Genomic DNA, 24,167 nt, shown 5'->3' on the forward strand with positions numbered 1-24,167 from the left:
GCACAAGACGAGACATTTCTATTGGAATAAATTGCTTTTGGCGAAAATATAAATTTCACGTGCATGATGATGTAACAGTTCAAACGATATTCGTATTCGAGAAAGAAATGTATACACTATGGTTATCAACAGGGCGGAACGGACCATTGTTTTGAACCTAACTTGGATCTTTGTTTCAATCAAGGGACAACAACAGTCAACGAGCGACGCGACGACTGAAAAAAACTTAATGTTGTGTTTTCTTGACCTTACCTTTATGTATCAATAATGATTTCGACTCAAGACGGACAATTTCGAATGAACGCAATATCTTCATAATTTCTTTTCAATTCCTTGATGCCGGCCGGACTGGCGATAACATATTCGGTCGCTTCTCGTTTTATTAGTCACGCAATTATGTTTTCACTATTTGACAAGCAATGTAACTTGCAGGTGACGGTTGTATTGAGTCAGATTGGCTTTCTCTCTGCTGCTGTTCGTCAATTTCGGGCGCTTGAATGATCAATCTAGCGTACGAACCGTCGGCCGAATGTCCATCAACGAAGCCAGGATTTATACAAACGCATCCATTTATTTCCTGCGAACGATAGAAAATGGTGATAATACATCCAAACCATACTTTTAATATTACACATATTAGAAAAAAACACATTCACTTACCCTAACGTATCGGTTAAGGGCGCTTGGGCAAATCATAATATTTGGTACACGGTTTAACCGACCGAACTCGTTCAGCATATCAACGTCAAGTGGAACGTCCTCTGGTGGCGGGTTGAGGGGATAAAACGACGCTTGATGAAAGAGGTGACCGTAGGCACGCTTAATCTTGTCACCGCCGATAGGGGGCGCACTGCCGATCGTTACATTGGCGGCCGTACATTCGCTTTCGATGAGATGCTTGATCACATCTACCGTCGTAATTCCGATTTCTACACCCTCGAGGTTGAACACGCAAGGATCGGGCAGGAAATGCAGGTTCTTGTAGAAGCTTGCCACTTTGTACGGTGGTGTAGGGTACACGAAGGAGCTCACCAAATCGTCATGGTGGGACACTACGAACACTTCGGTATAAATGCCGATTGAGCTCATGATTGTGCTTATGATCTTCTCGAAGTATTCGTCGAACGTTTCAGCCACTTCCGCGTACAGTTTGCAGTTAGCGTCGGCGAATGGCCCGGTAAGGATCAGCACATCAGGTGGGTTGTTACTGCAGTACACCAACAAACTGGAAAGCTTTTCGTATAGCAAATCGTCTCGATCCGTGAAGGGGGCACTGGCAATCACACACGTTAAGGTCTTGTCGAGACTGCTCGGCACACGCGGTAGTGCGAGCGTTCGTTCGCAGTGGATTTGCTTCACGGAAAACAACGTTCCACGTGGGTTGATGCCCTCCAGTAGCACAGTTTGGCCCGGGAAAAGTGACCACCAAGAAGGAACCTGCACCTTGCTCAAATCAAGCCTGGTGTAACGCAGTGTGTGCTCGTCAAAATCTACGATGGATAGTTTGCTAGTTGTAGTTGGGTTCCGGTTGGAGGCGACCTGCTTGTCCGATGTTGTGCCGCTGCTGCTGTTCGTGGTCGTTGATGACGACTCCACGACGATCCTGCCTAGAACGCGGATGAGCTCCGAGCTAGGGTAGTCTACGTGATGCACCTTGATACCTTCAAACCAGCTGGATAATCTATCCTCTTCTCGTTCGATGTCAACATCAGTCTCCTCACTAGCGGGTTCCTCTTTGACAGGTAGCGGCGTGTCCAAAGCGGAATTCGATTTAACGTCAGGCTCATCGTTATTCTTAGCAGGCTGTTCGTGACTTTTCGGCTTTACTGCTTCCAGCGCCACCCGTTTGCAGATGGCATTGCCGCATTCATAGATCCGATCGCCAAGAATCATCACTCGATCGTAGCTAGAATCATACATGTATTTGCAGCCATCGTTAGCAAACTGTGCCGACTTTATTGTGAAGCCGATTCCCTTGCCGCGGCCAGCGCCCGTTCGCCTATTTCGATCGCCCAGCGATACATCGTCATCTATCGTGATAGGTTCCTTTCCTTCATCGGTAGTGGTAGGTAGCCAGTTAAATTGCTTCAGCAACTTAGCACTGCCATACGTGTACACGATCTGTCCAGCTTTACTCGGTGCATCTGGATCATTCTTCTTAGACGACGCGGACCTAAGGAAACAGTAACATGTCATGAGATTAATCGAATGCAATAATGATGCCCTCTCTCCCTCAACATGAATATTGCTTTGGAACACTTACAATGGAGAGTAGGTAACGGTTGTGAATGGACTTCCACCACTACCTCCTCCTCGAACGCCGTTCGGAGTGTTCACATTATGTTGCAAGCGAGAGACCGTCTTTTTAGCCTAAAATCAGAAAATAAACGTTAAATTTACATGAGAAACGGAGTTAAAGTATCATTGATTTACACACTTAATATCATATAATAATATAATAAGAATACTCGAACTAGAGACATTCTGGACGAGATACTTTTGAGTAGCTTTTTCCGTTAGAAAACGTTTCCGTATATGATATTATGAAATGGTTGAATGGTTCATTGCTAGCACTTCTTTTTTGCAGCACACCGGTTCCAACACACATTTATGGTCGATCTCAGTATTATAGACGAGCATGTAATCTAGTCACGAAACTTTAACTGAAAACGTGTACTAGAAAACATGCTCGCCTACAAAGCGGAGAATAATGCATTGCTGGGCCCTAGAAAACGGTTTCATCCGTACTTAGTTCTCAGCATTTGGCTCATATATTTTAAGACCCACGATCATGATTCAACCCTGTCGTGTACTTTTACCTCTTGGGCTGCAACCGAGTAGAGCATCACTGTGCGCAGCCATGGTCACGTTTTCGCCCCTTGCTTAAGAAAGACAACCACACGTTTCTCTCTGTGCTGAAGAATGTTACATATATTGTAATGATCAATTGGAACAGGAAACAAGTGACGAGCTATGCTACTTCTTACTATTATTATTATGTAGAAAAGCTCTTCGCTAACAATTTAAATATTTTGTTGGTAGGTAATTAGCTAATTTATAATTTCAGCAAAGGTAAAAATACTCATTCCTTCTCTTGAATGTCGGCTGAATGGTTCCAAACAACATTAATGAGTGTGGATCTAGTCACAATCGAAAATTCATGTGAAATCACTAGATTCACACCCATTTACACTGATAGGAAAAGTTTTTTCTAAACATAATTGTTAGTGTCATGTTGCGGTCATAGGAGCGCCTAAATCGTGCTAAATGCTTGCTACAAATCTGCCTGCAACTAAATATGTTAACGATATATACGATATTCTAATAAATAAAAAATATTTCCCGATACGAAATTTGAAAAATAGTTAAGGCCATACAATATTGAAATTTCAAACGTGCCTGAAACACGTGACGTTTTCTATACTCCGCTAAATTTGGACACGTGCTGCTGGTAAAGATCGTGGGCACCCTTTAAAAAGTAAACGATTTCTCCCTACCCATTTTTCCCCATTTCTCCCGCATTGGTCAACCGTGGGAACGTTACCTACAATTATCGAATCTACAGTACGGCTTTTATTATGCTGGCGGTAAGATGGAAAAATGGGAAAATAAATTCAGACTAAGCTCTTAAGGATATTGTAAAACGGTAAAAATACGTTTTGGCATTTGATTAACAAAACTTATCAATTGTATACAACGAGAAAACAACGAGTGTAAATTCTTACAAATTTACAAACTTGTTTACTAATCTAAACAAATCACCATTTGAAGATTTTTTTTAATCACTAGTTATGTATCTCTCATTTCCTCTCTCACGCGAGAAAGAAGGTTGACGACCTTACAATAATAGGAGCATTGGAGCGATGCGCCGCTGAAGCTGAGAGAGAGAACGAGCACAGCAAATATCGAACAATTTTGCTTTGGCAGCACAAACATTCGCATCTTTCGTACTTTTAAAGAAACGGAGAGTGGAAGACAAACAAACAGTGTTGCTTTGGCGAGAGACTTTTGATCGTCATTCATCTTAATATCAAGATACAAACGACAAAGCATGAGAGATCAGTACAAATTTTAGATGTTATACAATACATCTCTGTAAAGCAGGGAAAAATATGAGTTCGTGATCATTCTAACAATTAATAGTTCAATAATATAGGTGCTTAGCTTAGCTTAGCATTGATGATGATAAAAATACTTAATTTAAATGAATTAATCTTTTGAAAATACTTTCATCATGTTAATATTTTGAGTTTCATATACCCTTCACGAAAACAACATGCTTTACATTACTGTTTGAATTGTACTTAGTAAAAGAAAATTTCCGACGATTTACTCATATGATGGCAACTAGAAGGAAGAAATTAGATACTTCAACGGAATGTGTTGCTGGCCAGCGAAAAAATTGCGAAAACATAGTTCAGTTCCTTAGCCACAGAACCGGCGCGGTTTAACTCTGTTGAAATACTACTATGGCAACGGAGCGGAGAAGCACAAAAGTGCTGATCAAGCAGTCGCATACCAACTACACACATACACACACAACACAACACCGTGGTGGTTTTCATCTCAGTATCGAAGAAAGAGCCGTTTTTGCGCTTGCTATCTATCGCACTCTGTAAAATGTTGTCTCCTTTTGTCTTGGAGTGCTGTGTACCTATTCCGATTCTTTAGCATCAACCACTGTTACCTTCATTTCATTCCATCATGATCATCATCATCATCATCATCTCCTCCACACGAGAAGTATCTCTCTCCTTCTACACGCCGCCAACGGCGTTTTAGCCGTCTTCACCTTCTTTCATACCCCTGATTTCACCATCTTTCCACAATAACACCACCGCGCAAACTGCGTGGCTTTTTCCAATCCCACTTGGAGGCTCTTACACTCTTTTTACGATGGCCACTTTTAACCCGTCGACCACAGGTTCTCGTCCCGTTCCTTTCTACAAGGGTGAACTAGGTATTATTACCTTCTTTCTTGCGTATCGTCGATTCTGTTACGCTCTTCTTCGTTCCGTCTCGTTTCCCTCTGCCATTCGAGGCAAGAGGAGGGGAAGGCGTTTTATACTCCATTACTGCGCATACTGTTCTTTTAAATTCAAATATAGCCTTTCTTAACGACGCCAGGTAAACGCCGTTTCGACATCCTTTGCGAGGATACGTGGTTCGAAATCCACAGACCGCAACACAAACACTATGAAACTTTAAGCATGCTTTACTGTAGCATTTTGGCTGTATTGGTGGGAGCTTGATGATAGGCATTGGGTTTTTTTATTCTTGAATAAAAGAGCCTTCCAAATTTCAGGTGGATATTTCGACAGCATCAATCTGTTCTTTCCTTTCTTAAAAGTTCTGTTCGACGTCGATCACCACATTAAGCTTTCTCTCCTCATCGATTGCAACTTCAGAAACATATAATAAACAAAAATCAAGGAGGGTGGTAGACGTAAACTAAAAACCAGAGTGTGGCGTGTGCGATAGACAATGCAAAGCGTGGTAATTAAAAAAAAATACATTGCACTGGATTTACTTACGATCATCGAGAGAGAATGACTTCCCTGCTTGCAACAACAAAACAGAGAAAAACACAATCATATGGTGGAATAGGTATGCCGGGAAGTAACAGAGGGGGGTAAAATGGCGGCGAATCCGATCATCGAAAGACCAAGATGGCCGCCACAATGATGCGTAAGAAAAATCTCCCCCCCCATCCCATCCCTTTCCCCACCTGCATGATGATTCTGTCCAGCATTCACTCTTCCCCTGTGGTAGCTTCGTGACGACGACGACGACGACGACGACGATGATGATGATAGTTGTTCGTGCTTTTTTCTTTTCTTTTTTTTTCATCAACCCTATTATTACAGATTTGTTGTTGCCCACTGGTTACGGGTCCTGGGTGCCATTGAATAGCAGCAGTCAGTGCGAAGCGAATTGATTGTCCGCTATTTCCTGTGCTCCCTTATTTCTTACAACGTGCTTACTTCGATCTTTCACAGGTATTCGATGAACGCTAGAACTAGGGAACTCGAACCACAAGTGAAAAAGTGTATAGAGCGCCATGTTTTTTTCTTCTTTTTTTGTACTTGATGTAAGGAGAAACCAGATGTATAAGGGAAACCACCGCAAAATATCTTTTAAATTGAAGAATACATCTTCAATATTTGAAACGTACAGAATCTAGTCACGAGACATTAATTGCGTCAAAAATATCAAACCTTGACAGAAGCAACTAAATCTTCAACTCTTATAATGTGCACACAGCGAAATTGTCGATGAGGTGTGCACCTTGTAAGTAAGAATTCTATGAAATTATCAATACACCGTTTAGGAACGATTACTGCTAGCCAACCACACATTGTATGGCAATTTCTTCGCAGAACACACTCTAAACGCCACATTATTATCACTTAGTTGCCATCATGATGGGTCCAACATTCCCCCACTGTTGCCCAGTTGTCGACCACTTTTTAACATACCGTGATAGTAATACCATCAAATACGCCGGGGAAATGAAATCTATGGCATCAGAGACACGAAAAGGGTTCATCTTTCAATGATCGAATGATTGCTGAATTCTCTCTATAAAGAAATAGTTTTCAGATACAACATGAACCATACATTTCCCACTCACGTTTCAACTGGATGCTCGTCTAAGAATAAAAAAACGGTCCAGAGTGTACGTAGAAGAACGAACGTATTAGTGTTCTTACAAAACTTGTTACTCCATTACAACAGCATCAAGCGGCATGCACATACACTCAACTGTCGCTCGAGAAAAGCCATGTCCAAAAAGTGATGAGAAGAGTGGCGTTATCAAGGGCAACAATCTCTCTCCACCACATCATCATCATCATCATCATCCATGAGTTCAATTCTCCATAGGTTCAAAAGTGTGGAGACGGGAGAGTGGTGATTGTAGCGAACGGACGCAACGAGCACGCGCGCGTGTCGCACATGTGCGAATGTGTGCGTAAAAACGATCAGTGGGGTCATCTACCGGCGCGCGCGTACTTGAAATCCATCTTCATTCCCTTTGTCCATAGATACAGAGAATGAAACAGAGATAAACATTTGAAGGCGATCTGTGCTCTCACAGAGATATTTCTTTATCTTTTGAGGTAGTACACCAAAACCATGCAGAAATAGTGTATTCTATGCCGTACGCATTCGTATACCACAAATCTTTCCTTTTCTAAGCGCTAATATGATTGTATTTGTGTTTGCTTATTTTACCGTACTTTTATTTTGCGCTCATTTGAGTGTTGCTCTGCTACTGACGCGTTAAAAGTTTGTATACGTCTAGAAGATGATGGCGAACCGACCGAGAGGTTCAAAATTACACATTGTTCTACGGTGAAAATCCATCGAGTGTTTCTCGCACCACGCTTCGCATCAAGCAGTTTGTACTCACCGAAGTTCAAAGTCTTACAGAGATCAAGACGATAGCCACAAAAAAACAAGATGAAAAAGAACGACGCACACATCGAAACGGTCGACTTACGGTACACCACGGTACATCAATTCCAGAGAGTTTCGACAGCTCGGGGCGCCATCATGCTTTTTTACAAGAATATTCCCCCTTCCGAGCGACGGCTACTGGGAACGTCGCGCTTATCTCGATCCCCCCTCTTGTAGGAATTAACTACGAGGAATAAGTTCTCTTGATCATGTAGCCGCGATCCGTCGATATTGCGTTACGCTTGTTGTGTATTACTTCACGCTCACAACTTTTTGCGCTTGTAATACTTTATTCCTCGTTCTTGCAATCAATCACAAGCCCCTGTGTCCACATCCAAACATAACTCTCACTCAAAGATTCAGGACACAAATACTGCACTCAACAACAAAGTAAACAATGGGGTGGAGGGGAATGCACATATCGACCGCATTGATTTACACAGCGCATGGCATGTATAGTCAATTCGCCAGTATCGGCAACATTTTAACAAAAGAATCTGCTTTTCTTGATAATACATGCAAATGAAACTCTCAAACGAAAATAACATTCCTGCTTTTCACGTGTGCGCAGCAACGTTCAGTTGAATAAGCCATCGCCATCTTGCGAACGAACTATCGCACCACCAATACAAGATTATTGAAGATCGAACAAAAGCGTGATTCTAGCAATCGAAACATGACAATGAGGGATTTTGTGTTGAATGCGATCCTGCGCTGCCGTTCTTGCAGTTACCGCTCATTTTCGACGGAATTGCTGTCGTGCTCAGAAGCAAATGACTTTAATTGTGTGTATCTCGTACGGATGTTTGATTTGTAAACGTGTGCTTGTGTTTGTGCAAACCAATCTCAGCAAGCCGCGCACTGGTATAGCAGGGCTACTACACCGAGTGTTGATGAACATGTGATGAAGAGGGGAGAGTATAGCTGTGTGTGGTGTGGTAGCGTGGCAGGAGAATGCCGACGCTCGCTGCCGCCAATTTGCTGCTTTTACACTTCTTCCTCCTTTACTCACACACTGCTCTATATGGCCTGTCGTTCCCTTTCATACATTCAATTTTCTACTGCCGCCCGTAACACATACCGCGCGCGCACATGGAACTATCAGAAGAGCCGCCATTTTTAAGACTTTGTACTTTTCCCAACCGACATCCTACTTCTGCTCTGTTCGCTTGCTTTTCGCCTAATTTGTGTAGTAGTTAGTATGCTGAGTTGCGCATCATTACTGTTCACAAAACAATACAACGCTTCGGGCGTCGTAACCACCGCAAGCACACACTTCCTTGGAACTAACCGTTTCAACAGCCTCGCCGCCGCCGCTTCGCTTCTTCATTCGTCTTCTTCTCCATCATGCACTATCTGTTGTTTTCACTGCACGATCACTTTTGCCATTTTCCGCTAAGAAGGTCTTCGCCATCGATTACCGATTTGGAAAAACAAATGTCACTAGACCATCACTGCCAGACCGCCAAAACTGATCCACCGGCATGTTAGCGACTTCGAACAAAAGCGGGCCCATTCCGCTACGGAACTACACTTTCACGAGCGACGCTGCGGCACAACCAACAAGCTAACTTGCCACAATCCAAATACAGAAGACGCTAAACCACAAGCCAACGGTTTCACTCCAGCTCCATCACCATCCTTCACCAACACCATCAAACATTGCTCTGCGCGTCGTCTGCTAGTACGATCTCTTTCCTGCGCGAAAGTAAGGCATGAATTTGCAAAAAATGAACTTGTCCCTGTCTCATTCCGTCATGGCGTTTCACAGGAAAAATAATATATAGCCATTTCGCTCGCTCACTCTATTCGACTTCTCCAGCCATGAACAAAGTAGAAATTGTGTGTTGTGTGTGTGTGTGTGTGTGCCATCAGGCAGCTACGCTCACTTATGGATGTGTGCGTGATAGCTTTTAAATTCAAGCGTAAGCGATTTTGTGGCGGTATGTGAACGTGCTTTAGCGCAGCTCACAACAGGGTGACTCGAAAGAGTTCTACAGTAAATGTTTCTCAGAATACCTGAACCAACTCACACACTCGTCGCCTTTTTCTTCAAATCATTGTACAACCAAAGAAATGCCCTGCAGGTGTGGACAACTTTTTCTCTCTTTTCCAGATTACTAGCAGTCGCAAGATTTGTATCGATCTTTCGACCTTGTTTTTGCAATGAATATATTTTTGAAGAAGTATAAAACTTTTAAAATCAAATTAATAACATTTTTACCATGAAAAAATCTACCCGACAGTGTTGCTACGACTAATAGTTTCAAAAGTTCTTAAAAACAGTTCCTTTACAGTTCAAACCAAACATAATGGCTTGCGTAGCTCTGCTTGAAAGGTTGTAGCTTGAGTATAGCTCTTCTACAACCTTCTGCTCATTTAGCTTTAGTTCCAGTAATGAAAGGTAACATAATAAAACCAAACAAACATACACAAAAACACACACACATACATAACTAGATGAATACGGTCAGTGAAAGTGCCATTTTCCGCAATACGGTGATCACACTACACCCTTGCGCATGATGATTATGGAGGCATAACGATATTACCAACAGCATGTAACCAATACGCCACCAAACCACGCGTTCAAACGGCAGGATATGTGCTGATTACTGTCCCTAACAATATAATACGAAAAAAGTACCATCTGAATGTTGCACATTTCTATAACTCTACTAATACTAGGATATCATAGGATATAGTAATTTAAGAAATCATATTGTTAAACCTATTAGGTAGACTATTACATACAAACAAGCTTTAAAATAAATGTTAACAGATACTAAATAACAAATCAAGTGTTCAGTTGCTGTTGTTGGGGGTGGTCCCGTGTTATAATGATCAACTCAAAAGACTCAATAACATGCCCATCATGGGTACAAACCTAGAATAGACCATCCCCCCGTAGCAAGGATTAATTATCCGGCTGCTGTGTGGTAATGAATTAAATCTCGAAAACCCGTGTTAGGCCAAAGCATGTCCGCGTAGGACGTTACGCTAAATAGAAGAAAAAGAAGCCTTAAACCAGTGTCTTCCAACCTTTTAGGTTCGCGGACCACCACTTGGCTATGAAAATACATTTGCCGCGCGCGGCCCATATTCATTAAGGGCATACATTTTGAAGACTTAGTTCAATGTTTTTGATCAAAAATATGTTTATATCTTATTCTAGACATACCTGTTGAAATATTAATCTTGATTGTGGGGAACAAACACAATATGCTTTTCTTTTAATAAATTCTTTCGCGGACCACGTCTGTTAACGCCACGGACCACAAGCGGTCCGCGAACCACAGGTTAGAGACCACTGGCCTAAACCACCAAACAAAACCAATGATTAGTAGTATGAATAACGCTTTTTGATTGTAGCTATGGATCAAAAACAATTACCTAAACAGTATTTTAACAGCTTCCGTACAGCTTCATTATGTGCTTAGTATTTTATTGACAAGTTTTATAAATACCACAAACACATTTTTGTTTTGTGTTAGTTGTGCAAAACCTGCCGTCAGTGAAAGAATTCCATTTCTCCATTGCTGTTAGGGTGAAGAACCCCAAGCCACAGCGAGGCTAGTAGTAGTAATAGTTGAAGCTACTGTGCTCCCGGTTGAAATCCTTTGTAAGAGAGATAATACTCGAGAAGAGGGTGAGATGCCTACTCCGGATATTACCCTGATTTGAGTGAGTGCTGGGAGGATGGAGTAAAAGGGTAGGTAGTATCGACGCCCAAATGAAAATGGAGAAAAAGAGACTTGATTAGCTTCCGAAATAAAGTCGAGTCATGCAACTAAATCGAGAGTTTCTTAGGCGCAACATCCGCCTTTCGGTGGTAGGAGGCCTGTATAGAATTTCCACTAGTTTCTCTTCCTCCTTTCCTGAGCCACATGCTATACCGCTCTTTTGCCGCACTGTTGCTACGATACGAGCCGCGGATGTCGACGAAAGAGAGAGAGAGAGAGAGAGAGCGAGAAAGATCCTGTCGATCAAAAACAGCAAACTAGCACTTTAGCTAAGCTATACACCAAGCGCTTCGCGTGGCAAAGGGGCGATACGCTAACCAAGCCAGACTCGTTTGCGCACGATAGATTCTTTATATTCTTCTACATTTTTTGTTGCTGCGCACAGTTTACCTATTGTAGAAAATCCGACGATTCCCACTTTCTGTACAGAACGATTGGATGGATATTTAACCATTTCACTACTGTCTTCACAACGTTCATTCGCGGTAGAGTGAGTGTGTGCTTATTTTGCCGAGGTGCGGTACTCAGTTGTTCTGCTCATTTCGCGGACAAGCGTCTCGTGACTGGAAAAGGGGGATGAAAAACACATCCGCTGGCGAAGAATGGCCAGTTATCTGCTATGCCGGGAGGAGGGATGAATATGGGTCGCAAGGTGAAGAAAAAACGCAAAGAAAAGCAGAAATGGAAACAGAACAGTGAAGGAAGCATGGAAAACCTGAAACGGCAATAGAGAATTGGCCGCATAAAGGGTTAAGCTCTAATAAAAAGATGCTGGACGACCACGTGTGTTCATCAAAACGTGTGTAGGATCTAAACTATAAAAAATCAGAGGGCGATGGCAATCCGTAAGTAGCAAAATAACTCGCTCAATTTTTGATTTTGTATCAAAAACAACATACAAGACAGATATGTTGCTTGTATAACGATTTGCCAAACTATTCATTGTTCCGTTACAATACGGCCGATTAAAATATGCTAAATTAAATTTAAAAAAGAAATATAAATAAATTAATCAATAGCAATGGTTGCGTAAAATATCAAATTTAATTTAATCTGTAGGAAGCAATGGATTATTTAGTCACATAAAATATAACATTCTAAGCATTCCTTCTGTCATGTTCTAACTACCCTTGACAAAAAACCCTAATTCCTAGTAATCCTTACCAAACAAATCAAACACAGTTATAAAATGTATCTTTCTTCAATCAATTTCTTGAGATACTACGCCTAAGATTTTTTTTACAGGGTTTCCCGCGATAGATTGGCCGGTTCTTATATTTTTTGGGGTTCGTCTCACGATTTATTCATCGTATCCCATAGATTTTTGGTTCGTTCTCATAATTTATTGGTATTGTCTGATTAGATATCAATACAATTGAACCAAAATATTTCGGGAATCGCCCCAAAAACGCGGGAACGCACCAAAAAAATATGGGAATTATGGGAACCAATAAATCGTGGGAAACCCTGTAAAATACAGTTCGTGTGATTCCATTTATTAGATCATTTTTGCATAAATAATATTTCAAACTCTAACTTCAGCCCAATATGCTGTCTCTAATTTCCATGCAATGGGGAATCGAAACGATCATTTCGTAAAAGAACGAAATTCAAGATCAATCAGATACCAATACACGCGTCACACCACCAATGCCACTTTTTGGTGTCATCTGATGATAAAGAACCCACCCCCACCTGCCTTCCCCTTGCCAATTGATCGCTTACAGAAGGCTAGGTTAGCGGATTCTTATGCCAAGAACCACTTCCTCCACGACATGTTCCGTTGCTGGAAGATGAACCTCGATCGTAGAGCGATGCGCGCGTGTTGTGTACCAAGTGCAAGTAATGTTATGTTTGGTTGATTTTTTAAATCCTTCTATTCTGTTGGATTTGTGGTCTGCAAGGGAATGTCGAAACCTTGGAAGCTAACCACGAAATGCTTTAAATGTTTACTATTCCAAAGCGGGTAAATATCAGCGGCCATTATAGCGTGATCACTGTGTGTGTTGCTCATTTTTCCATTAAATTACTCCATGCAACAGCAACAGACAGGTGTGTGTGTGTGTGTGTGTGTGTGTGTTGGAAAACTTCTTGAAAACACGTACAAGAGAAAATCACTCGAATGCCGATTCGCTTCGAACAAATGTAGCAGAGAAGGGAGGAAAATGTGGTAGGCAAATTACTTCAACAAATAATTACGCTGCATGCATTGAACGAAAGAGCAGAATGGAACAGAAATTACCTCTATTTTCAGTGGTAACAACGAAAGATTTCAGCGCGGTAAAGACAACGTTACAAAATATGAGCGGCTCACCGAGCGCGGTGGAGGAACAGATGTAGAACGCAACGCCCAAAAGACAGGCAAGGCATGAGTGAAATGAAGAAAAACAACAGCACACAGAAGAAAAAAAAACACCTAAGAGATAAATGAACAGAAAGTAACAAACCAAAACAAGTCTCTGTTTGGTCGCCCAGAAAGCGAAGGAAACAGACCACGACCCGGTGTGTTTGATGCTGACGACCTCGACGACGTTGACCCCTTTGCAGTTGTTGCTGCTTCCCTCTGCTTTCGGAGGAGGAAGGAAACGGTGTTGTTGCTCGCGATCTTCTTTGACCACCAATACAACGAACGTATCCTTTAATTCCCCTGCCACGAAATGGTGGCAGGCGCTCGCATTAACGGCTGGGGAACTTTCCAAGCGGTTTACGCAAATTGAAATACAAGACGATGAAACAGAATAAAACAGCACGACGGCTTGAGGCTACTTATGAAACGAAATTCAGAGGAGGAGAAAAAAGTATGAAAAGCATAAATAATTTAAAAAAAAACAGCGCACCTCCATAATACCATTCTAAAAGAGACAAAATAACTTTTATGGTTCTAGAGTACCCCATTTAGAGACAAACAAAAATAAAATCATCTCAAACAGTGTTTTAATGTTTTGCGTTACTTAGTGTTTTCAACTCCAGCAACAATTATCAAAATAATTTGACAATATAATTAGCTTATTTTGGCCATGGTCAGATTAACTATTGCTACACTGTAATCACTCGTTAGTCCCAGAGTGTGTTGCTTTTATAACAGCCAAGATATCGTAAGAGATCGTGAGACAGTGATCATACTAGCATAGCGGTGTATGCGTGCGTATCAAATACTGTACACGCTCCAGCCGCACCGTTCACCTTATAGCTTCTCGAAACAGCACCAGAACTTACTAAACCCAAAGCCCTTATACATAAAGGAAGAAGAAAGGCAACACCGTTTTTAGCATCAACGCCGCTGTACGGAACGTAGTGTGGAAGAAACATTTTGCATGTTTTTTTTGTAGCTTAATCTCTACACAAACAGACATACAAACACGAAGGGACGCAGCCAGACGGACCAAAAGCTTATTTTGTATTGGAAAAAGGTTGTGGTGATTGTACAAAAAACAACAAAAAATCCATCACACACACACATAGACATTGCGTCCCTTGATGCTCGAAGGGTCTGGGATGGTCATGAACGGGGATTCGATGATGGTGTGTGCGAGGTCACCTCTTCTTGTTGCGTTGCTGTAATATACAACAGGTTCTATAATGAGTGAGGAGGAAAGATGGAGAAAGATAGGCTAGAGAGAGGTTTTTACTTCTTCCCGGAGGTGCCATCATCTACAAGAGGGTTGCTGCTGCTGCTGCTGACTGCTAAGATATTCGCAGTCTGAACGGGGACAAGACAAGGGATCCAATCTAATGGAACAGGAAAGGTGGCCGGTCAGTGGCGGGTAAGCTCAGCATGGTAGGTGTGCACCGAACCATGCCTAGCGGGGTCTGTTGTACACTGGTGGTAGTGACGGTTTGCCGCGAGAAGAATGAACGAACTCAAGACACGCGCTTGCCTGCCAGCCAGAGAGGTTTGGCGTGAGAACGGACGGAAGAAATGATGCCAAAATGTTCGGGTCCGGTCTACTGACCAATGGCAAGGTGGTAGAGCGGCATAGAGTAAGCTCATGTGTCGGGCCAGGTCTGAGTGACAGAGGGATAGAAAATGAAATTGCCAATAATCAGTACTCCTGGGCTACGATTAGGTATGCGCGTTGCTTCATTGGACTTTAGCGAAACCCCGTTTTGCAACACGAAAACATGGCAAAACTTGTACAACATGAAAAGCCATTTTGCCTGGATGTATGTACAATTCTTTTTTACAGACATTTTTGCGGTACACACTTGCTAAAATTTGTTGACTTTATAAAAAAAAAATAATGAAATGATTTATCCATTAAAGAGCTCGATTGGGCAATGAACGACGAACCCTTAAAAAGGGTGTAAGGTAGGAAATAATTTGCTGAAATTTACTGCTGGATTTTCTGGAAGTATTAAACATAATTTCGAACAAGTTTTCCACTATTGTATGTATGCGCTGCTAAAGTCGACCTAAAAAAATGGATAAAAGCTAACGGAGAAGAAAATAGGCAAGAGAACATTATTCTGCTGCGTGATGGTTACGAATGTAATTGTTTCTTAGAAAAGCAGCCAAGTATGGATGTAAAAAAGAACAATCGTATGGCAGCTTGGGCGGGGAAAACCTCCATACTTTATACATGGTGGAAAAGGGTGTCTTTACGTAAAAGAGAAAGACACAAAGACCCTTCAGCGTGCTACCAACAGTTGTCTCTAGAGAATGCGCGAATGAAAACGAGATACTTTCCGGTATGCGCGCCAAGGGTCATCTAACTTTCCGGTCAAATAATTTGCATGGATTTTCATTCCAGTCCAATTCCTTCGATGGTTCAGGGCGAATCTTTTACAGTGTAGTTTTTCTTCCCTCCTGCATTACTTCGCTGGCTAACAGAGGATGTGGTAGAAAATTGCCTGCGACCCTCACATCTGCCACCGCTGCCTTTAAGTGTATAGTGCACGGGACGGGACTAAGATGCAGGAGAGCATGCATGTGTGTTTTAGCCCTTCATTCCATATCGGACCATCACCGGCCAACAGAAAATCGTCTTTTATAAGCCACGCTACAGCTATGAAGCTGCGGTTGGTTTGGGATTCAAAACGAACTTTGCGCTTTGCGGACAGTACGTTAGGCATGGGTCTTGGAGTTCCGAGCCACCATTTCTGTGTGGGATCGATTTATTTCATGTGTATTTTCAACCACACCACGACCTATTGCTGGTCACGGGTATGCAGACAAGTGTAAACCGGTTGTAGGAAAATGCGATTCATAGCTTAACTGATCGAGGGAGGAGGCAAGTGAACGTTTTTTGTTTTGATTCTGCACGTTTATGGGATTTTTTTATAGCGTGTATATTACGACCAAGCTTTCGTCGATGCACATGCAAGCCTTCGCATCGGTAGAATAGGGGCAGTAGAATATAAAAGCAAATAGGATCGCTATTTTAAACGGAACACAATTGCAATGTATTTATTACCACCATAGCAGATGCTTTAACGATCGAAAAATGGTAATCATGTAAATTTAACGATAAGAAATAAATAATGTGGCATAGCAAACTAAAAATAAATTAACAATAAATATAAACAGCAATGGATACAATTTCAGCAAGGATATTGGCGGACTGTGGAGTGTCATATATCGTATGGTACGCACTAATTCGAAAATTGTGGATCTCAACATAATAATCATCTTGTAAGGACTTGACTGAATGCAAGCAATTGTTGCAATGATTGTAACGGTATTGTTGTTAAATATGGCATAAAACACAGTAGAACATTATCAAAATGCAACTCACCTTGGGAGTAATACAACCGTACATTTCCAACACATCTTGCTCGACTGAATCCACATTGCGATAGGTTGTTATTTTGGACACTTTGGAATCCATTCGTGGAGACGTACCGATGCTCCCGCTGGTGGCAGCAATGCTCGATACTTTCGTTAGCTTCCGTGCTTTGCTCGTGTATTCGTGGGCTTCCATCTCGTTTAGATAGGCTACCGTTGGTTCGGCACCACTCAATTTCGACACACTGTAAGCCATCCATTGTTCCACGAACTCTACTGGATCGGTGATATCGTTGTTGATACAAATTTCAATACCTGTAATAAGAATACGATCAGTACAAAATGATAGGAAAATTAATGAGAAATGTATGAAATTCTACTAGCACCATTTGGCCGGCAGACAGTCGTCAGTTTGATGCGATTTTTTTGAATACTTACACTTATTTACAACTTCATCAGATGGTTCTATGCCCAGCTCGTCAAACTGTTCACGAATCGATTCAATTGAAACCATTTTTCTACGTTTTTTTGGTGATTTTCAAGCACCGAAATACAGCTACATACCGAACACAACGAAAACAAACCACAAAAGCGCGCGAATGCCGTTTGAAACGTCCGTTTGTTTGACATCTGGAGTCAAGCTAGCAAATGTCGACTACCCAAGTTACAAAATTCACAAACTGATTTCTATGCCCCGATTAGGCTGGTGGCATTGCACGATCGCGATTTTTCCACATGTTGTCAACACCATTTTTAACGAAATTTGACATTCAATTTTACTGTCACATTGCTTCTAGATGATCCAAAAAATCTTCCGCGACAATTTGTTTGACACTTTCCATCTGTCAAACCGTCTATGTTTGGTACGAAAGAACACAAATTTGGCTATATCTAAGCAAAAACAAAAAGGATAGACATAAAATGATGAGTTGTAATACGCCATCTATTAAGCAAACCAGTGAAGCTATGAAGCTTTCGTTTTTTTATCGATTGGTATTGGATTTTCCAGTCGTTAAGCTTAATTTGTAGCGCTTGTTGTTACTCTAGGTTTTGTGCACAAAATGAAAAATTGGCCTTAAAAAGTGTATGGTTGTGTGAAGTCGTTTGTGAACGCTTTTTCATCTAACTGTCAAAACAACCTTTGAAAATGGAGGTTAATGACACGGATCCAAAGTGCTGCTGCATCAAGGATAATGTATTTAGAAGGTTGATTTTTATCGCTTTTGCTGGGTGACATTGTGGGGGACATCTGTCACTCTCTGCATACAAATTTCATTACCCCGCACCAGCCTTCCCCGATTTTTACACCGGAGCCCCCGGAAGAGAAATGTCAAGTCGAGAAATGTCATTTTGCTCTGAACAACTTCACCTTGTCATTTATTACACCTTGTGCTGTATGTAAAAAAAATATCGACGACTGTTGTCAAATTGACTCTCAAAATGGCAACATGCCAAACGCTAAGAAGACACCTCCTCTATATTCCACCTTGCACGGATCATAATCCCACCTATAATTTAACCATCTTGAGTGTGTGTATCCGTTTGGACAAAATTTGTTGATCGGGTGTTCGTACTGGCCCGGAGCTGTCAAAATAAAAATATCAAACTCATCATTTTGTGTGGCTGATTCAGGTAAAATTGTATGCCGGTGTAGAAAGCTGAGTTTTTTGGTTTAGGTTTCGGTTTCTGTTCGCTACAAATTAGTGCACCTGTCGAAGCTAAACAGTGAACGTGAATTAGTCCAGTTTGAGAAAGTAAAAACGCTTAGTCGCATAGAAAAAATGTCCGATAAAGCGCAGTTCGTTCTGCCTAACACGCAACCGATCGTAGATCTGGAATGTGCCACGGCATTTAACAATTTGACCGAGAAGGAAAAGCAGTATGCGCATTTCTTTAGTAAGGTAGGTTGAATATTTTACTTCAACTCAGCTAATGCCCCGTTATATGAGCAACTTTACTTGCTGAAATGCCACTTTTACTTAAATGTCTTCTTCTTGCCTTTTTCCCAGGCATCTTGGACTGGCGGATTGGTAGCACTGGTGCAGTCTAGCCCGGAATCGCCGCTAATTTTCTCCCTACTTCATCGAATCTTTCTGGCTGAGCCTGTGGAGGAGTTGAAGAAATCTGCACTCGCTGCTGGTGTGTCGGAAGATGAGTTTACGGTATGTGCAAATCAAACATCGGACCATTGGCTAGCCATTTATCTTATCTCATTGTTGTAAATAAAACTGTTGATGTTTTTTCGTTTACATTTGCTAGGCATTTCTCGTGTACACTTGTGGATTTCTGGCGAATGCTGGCAATTACAAGGGTATGGGCGACAGCAAGATTGTCCCAAACCTGGACGAGGATAAATTCGAGGCGATCGTGAAATGCTCTGCCGCTTACAAAGCGCATGCCAGCGTAATTGATTCGCTATGGGAGTCCACGAAGGTGCCAATTTTTCTACTCACGGATCGCATGAAGACGCTAGGTCTTTGCGATACCGGTGTAACGACGTACTTCTCGAGCAACGTTACGCACGACGATACGGAGCTGATAAGCGAATGGATGAAGGAGCACAAGTTTGAGGCGTACATTTGCCGTACGTTCAAAACCACCGAGAATGGGAAAACGGTATACGACATCAAGCTTGCGTCCAGCGAGGAAGGTGACAAGAAGGGGCTGACGCGCGAACCGGAAGAGTATAAGGGATGCATTTTCAAGATAACGCGGGGCGATTACAAGGAGCTAATGCAAATGGTGGCCGACTCGCTGGAGGAAGCGAAAAAACACAGTGCCAATGAAAATCAGCTGCAAATGATTGAGGCATACGTAGAAAGCTTCCGCGAAGGTAGCTTGGATGCGCACAAGACTGGCTCGCGATATTGGATCAAGGACAAAGGGCCGGTAATCGAGACGTACATTGGATTCATTGAAACGTACCGCGATCCGGTTGGACAGCGGGGAGAGTTTGAGGGATTCGTTGCCATGGTGAACAAGGAGATGTCGGCAAAATTCGGCACGTTGGTTTCAAATGCTGAAAACTTCATCAAGCTGTTACCGTGGGGAGAAGAGTATGAGAAAGATTCCTACCTGAAACCTGATTTTACGTCCCTGGACATTTTAACGTTCGCGGGATCAGGTGTGCCTTGCGGTATTAACATTCCCAACTGTAAGCATTTGTTTTTAGAGTGTGTAAAATTTAACTCAAATCAGGGAGAATGAGTAATTTACATCTGGAATTTCAATTTGTTTATTTCGCAGATGATGAAATTCGCCAGGACGAAGGATTTAAGAACGTGTCGCTTGGAAATGTGCTTGCCAACACAAACAAGACCGACTCGATTCCGTTCCTTTCGGAGGAGGACCAGGCGTTGATGAAGAATTATAAGGCGGCCGCTTTCGAGGTGCAAGTGGGTTTGCACGAATTGCTTGGCCATGGCAGCGGAAAGCTGCTGCGCATTGATGAGGCGGGCGAGTACAACTTTGACACGGCCAAGCTGAAGAATCCGCTCACCGGAGAACCGGTCAGCTGTTGGTACGAACCGGGTGAAACGTACGACTCCAAGTTCAAATCGCTCGGCTCTTCGTACGAGGAGTGTCGGGCCGAAGCGGTTGGGCTATATCTGAGTCTGAATCGTGACGTACTGAAGATATTCGGGCACACGGACGAAGAGGAAGTGGCAAACATCATCTACGTGAACTGGCTGTTGCTTGTCTGGGGTGGCGTAGGCGTAGCGATGGAGCTGTACAATCCGGCCCAGAAAGCGTGGCTGCAGGCCCACTATCAGGCGCGGTTTGTAATTATGAAGGTGCTGCTGGAGGCGGGAGAGGGGCTGGTTAATGTTCAAGAGACTGAGGAGGGAAAGAATCTGCTGCTCAAGTTCGATCGCAGCAAGATTGAAACGGTTGGAAAGGAAGCGATCAGGAAGTTCTTGCTGAAGCTGCAGTTTTACAAATCGACAGGCAACGTCACGGCGGCAACCGAGATGTACAATCACTACTCGGAGGTATCGGAAGGCGGAGCGTACCCGTGGGCTAAGTGGCGCGATATTGTGTTGCTGCACAAAAAGCCGAGAATGATCTTTCTACAGTCGAACACGGCAATTGATGCTGACACCGGCAAGGTGGTGCTGAAGTCGTACGATGCCAACTTTGCTGGCTATATTCAGTCTTGGGTTGAGCGCTTCCCCGATACGAAAATCGACGACATTCTGGAACGCATCCATGCGACGGATAAGCAATATTTTGAAGGATTGTATTAAACGTTTGCGTCCAAATGCGATATGCAAATAAGATTCAAGCTGAATAAAGAAGGTTTTTGAACAAGTATTTAGTTTCCGTTTGCTGTGCGTTTGTTTCACTCCTGCTTCACGCAGCACAACAGCATGATGAATATGTATGTAAATAGAAGTAAACTCTTGTGGAGGTAGTGAACTTTTCCATAGCACAACGTCTTTGTAGATCTAAAACAGTGATCTATTATTTCGCAAGCAGCGTACACCGAACACCGTATTGAAATTTCAAATTGACATGTTGACAGTTGCCATTATTGCAGACCGAAGAGTTCCGAATGTTGCCGAAGGTTGACAGCGCGGCTCACCAGCACCGTACAAAGCTTGGGCAAAACGGATGTGTTTTTTTCATTCTCTTGCAAGTTTCCAAACGTGGTGAGAGTCGCGCATCCATTTGCTTTGCTGAAGAAAATCCGGAAAAAGCCAACTAACCGCACACAAATATGACCGACGAATACTTTTACGGTGAGTAACTGATCATTGTAATCGATTGTGATAGCGGTTCGGACCGCTGGCGTGTTATTTCTCATCGCATTGGGCGTGAAATGTGTGAAGGTGCCGCCAACCGTCGCACCGCGCATTTTTCCGCACGCGCTTCTCATCGCGCTAGGAAATGGTCGCCCTTCGGACGATTTTTCACCGTACCCGGGCGCCGCTCACACGTTCCGCGTATCCCGTGCGTCGTCATTGTAGCGGATTTTTTTTCTTCCATTGCCCGGGTCTCACGGTAGTGTGTATGGTTGGTTTTTGGACCGTGCTTGTGTGTGTCCAGCAGGGGCCGTCGTCGCTGTCGTGGCCGATGGCGGCGTCTCGTTTGGGTTCTGAAAGCTTTACCCACTCAGAGCATCGGGCACAATTTGCCGGTAGCGCCGTCCGTGAGTCCGGGTGTTGCCGGAGCGGTGCGGGATCTCTTCTCGCATGTAAACTTCCCTTTAAATGAAGGGGTGTTACAGTGTGGGTCCGTTTTTGGCGGTACTTGACAATGGGGCATAATCTGGCTGTTTTATAATAGCACGAAAAATGCCGGCAAGAGCTCAAGCCTCTTGACCGAGAACGCATCTTCACCGTTCATTTTTGTGCATGGCAAACAGAAAGAGCAAATGTGAGGTTATATTTCCCCGATGAAGCGGGTAATTTTCCCGGTGTTTCTGTGGTGGGTTGGTAGTGCTCGAGGCCGGTTGCAGCGGTCTGGGTCATTATTTACCCAGTAGGCTTTGCTAGATAAAATTTGCCGCTTTGTCCCGGGTTTTTTTTCTCAGCTATTGGTATTGTTGGAGGCGCTGTGTCGTTAGCGCCTTTTTGTGTGCTTGGAAACACACCAATACAGAAGCGTCTTTCGCTGTATTACTGCATGTGGAGATGTGTATGTGTGCGTGCGTTCGTGCGTGTTAGTGAGAGAGTGGTTTTCGTTTTTGTTTATTTCATCCTGTTCCACTTTTCCCCCGTTTTGCACTGAACGCTGCTGCCGGGTGGTGTGATGCGCTGTATGAAGGGTTAAAGTTAGCTCATTGAAATGGCGGCGTCGCCCACTGCGTTACGAACGCCTTTTTGTGTGTGCAGAAATTATTTGGGCCTGTTTTGGAAGTAGCGCAATGCGGTGAAGAGACGGTATCAATGAACATGCCAGCTATTAATTTGACGGTAAAATATATTTTAAATCGGCGCGAAGGGGTACAATGCTTTTGTTATGGATAGGGTGAATGTTTCTGAATGTTTTTTTTTTGTTTTTAACATTTTCTAGGAGCAACTCTCAAGGAGGGCAGCAAAACAGTGACCTGGGACCCGGACAACAAGCCGGAGGGTTACCCACGGACGAACAAGCTGGTCATCAAACAGTGCCTCCTGGGCCATGAGGCAGCCGCGGACGAGTTCAACGTGGTGCAGGTGGAGACGATGACCATAAGGGACACGCTCCGCATACCGATCGCCGTGCTGAAGGTGGGCGAACTGCGACAGTGCCGCATGGATTTGGAGTTCTCCGACGCGCCCGTCACGTTCACGTTGGTCGAGGGCAAGGGACCGGTGCACATCCACGGGTTGCATCTGCTCGGTTCGCTGGTGGAGGAGTTCGAGGATATGGAGGAGATGGAGGAGGAAGTGCTGGACGAGGAGGAGGCCGACGAGGACGAGGATGAGGACGGTGCGTCACAGAAGAAGAAGCCAAAACTGACCAACAACTCCAAGGGCAAGCCGGGCGCAGCGGCCGGCGGTCCCGCCGGTAATGACAAAAACCGAAAGAGGAAATAAACGGGACACGTTCCGTGCACCGGCCACCAGCCTCTGTGATTGCTCTTGCAGAAGCAAAGTCGGCCGCCACAACGTGTCATCATTCCTCACCACAAATTAAATATATGTATTACAAAAAAAAAAAAAAAACACAAACACACTGACAACAAAACTAAAATCCAAACCACCATCACCAACTAAAGCCACGTCTATCTGCAAGTCAGCGCCAAAACAGCAACATCAAAAGAGGAGGAGCGAAAGGTGAACGAGCAGGGAATTATTACGCGTAATTCCAACCGCAGTCCATGAGCTACATGAATCCTCTTACCTCGTGCGCACCTGGCATCACCGTTCCCTGTTGGTTTCGTCGGATTTGAAGACGAAAGTGCGTGCAAATTCCCTTCTAAACAAAACAATCTTATAATAATTACACGGACAAAGCAGAGAGGATCCGCGCAAACCATTAGTTGCTGCAGAAGAGATACGCCCGGCGCCCGATCCTACCGTGGCGTCTACCAATTGACATAATACCAATAATATCAAGAATTTAAGCCCCGGGGGACTTTTGTTGGGGAGAAAACAAGGTCCAACGAAAGACTACTAACCACGATAGAGCAACATTTGTATAATCATTGAAAGAGAAGACGTAACAAATCTTCTGAGATAAATTTCCGAAAAAAGGAACCGGAACAAATAAGAGAACTACTTTCTGAATTGGGTTGAAGCTCTATGACT

At 43.2% G+C, this 24,167-nt stretch overlaps 3 protein-coding genes across 6 annotated transcripts; 2 read left to right on the forward strand and 1 right to left on the reverse strand.

Annotated features, from left to right (window-relative positions):
• Positions 1–329: 329 nt before the first annotated feature.
• On the reverse strand, positions 330–17,533 carry LOC120951261 (DNA polymerase alpha subunit B). 4 transcript variants are annotated; one of them, XM_040369858.2, is made up of 5 exons: positions 17,368–17,533; positions 16,940–17,244; positions 2,264–2,370; positions 661–2,173; positions 330–577 (listed from the first exon to the last, which is right to left on the reverse strand). In XM_040369858.2, the coding sequence occupies exons 1-5, from the start codon at positions 17,441–17,443 to the stop codon at positions 395–397; spliced, it is 2,184 nt and encodes a 727-aa protein (XP_040225792.2). In that variant the 5' UTR covers positions 17,444–17,533; the 3' UTR covers positions 330–394. The 4 variants fall into 4 exon arrangements, with proteins under 4 accessions (XP_040225792.2, XP_040225793.2, XP_040225797.2 ...); XM_040369859.2 differs by lacking the exons at positions 16,940–17,244; positions 17,368–17,533 and adding an exon at positions 8,753–9,115; XM_040369863.2 differs by lacking the exons at positions 16,940–17,244; positions 17,368–17,533 and adding an exon at positions 4,688–5,079.
• A 985-nt stretch (positions 17,534–18,518) lies between these two features.
• LOC120949862 (dipeptidyl peptidase 3) lies at positions 18,519–21,243 on the forward strand. The gene is made up of 4 exons (XM_040367430.2): positions 18,519–18,830; positions 18,939–19,091; positions 19,189–20,083; positions 20,176–21,243. The coding sequence occupies exons 1-4, from the start codon at positions 18,711–18,713 to the stop codon at positions 21,174–21,176; spliced, it is 2,169 nt and encodes a 722-aa protein (XP_040223364.2). The 5' UTR covers positions 18,519–18,710; the 3' UTR covers positions 21,177–21,243.
• Positions 21,244–21,536: 293 nt separating this feature from the next.
• On the forward strand, positions 21,537–23,593 carry LOC120951821 (nucleoplasmin-like protein). The gene is made up of 2 exons (XM_040370767.2): positions 21,537–21,671; positions 22,948–23,593. Exons 1-2 carry the CDS (start codon positions 21,650–21,652, stop codon positions 23,451–23,453), a joined length of 528 nt encoding a protein of 175 aa, XP_040226701.1. The 5' UTR covers positions 21,537–21,649; the 3' UTR covers positions 23,454–23,593.
• The last annotated feature ends 574 nt before the right edge of the window (positions 23,594–24,167 follow it).

The sequence above is a fragment of the Anopheles coluzzii genome, chromosome 2, assembly GCF_943734685.1.
Source record: "Anopheles coluzzii chromosome 2, AcolN3, whole genome shotgun sequence".
NCBI classification, from domain to species: Eukaryota; Metazoa; Arthropoda; class Insecta; order Diptera; family Culicidae; genus Anopheles; species Anopheles coluzzii.

Coding starts and splice junctions, on each gene's coding strand:
- LOC120951821 (XM_040370767.2), top strand. CDS start 21,650: ATGACCGACGAATACTTTTACG. Junction 21,672..22,947: donor GACCGACGAATACTTTTACG/GTGAGTAACTGA, acceptor AACATTTTCTAG/GAGCAACTCTCAAGGAGGGC.
- LOC120951261 (XM_040369858.2), bottom strand. CDS start 17,443: ATGGTTTCAATTGAATCGATTCGTGAACAGTTTGACGAGCTGGGCATA. Junction 2,174..2,263: donor ACCGTTACCTACTCTCCATT/GTAAGTGTTCCA, acceptor CTGTTTCCTTAG/GTCCGCGTCGTCTAAGAAGA. Junction 578..660: donor CCCTTAACCGATACGTTAGG/GTAAGTGAATGT, acceptor TATCGTTCGCAG/GAAATAAATGGATGCGTTTG.
- LOC120949862 (XM_040367430.2), top strand. CDS start 18,711: ATGTCCGATAAAGCGCAGTTCGTTCTGCCTAACACGCAACCGATCGTA. Junction 19,092..19,188: donor TGTCGGAAGATGAGTTTACG/GTATGTGCAAAT, acceptor TACATTTGCTAG/GCATTTCTCGTGTACACTTG. Junction 20,084..20,175: donor CGGTATTAACATTCCCAACT/GTAAGCATTTGT, acceptor TTTATTTCGCAG/ATGATGAAATTCGCCAGGAC.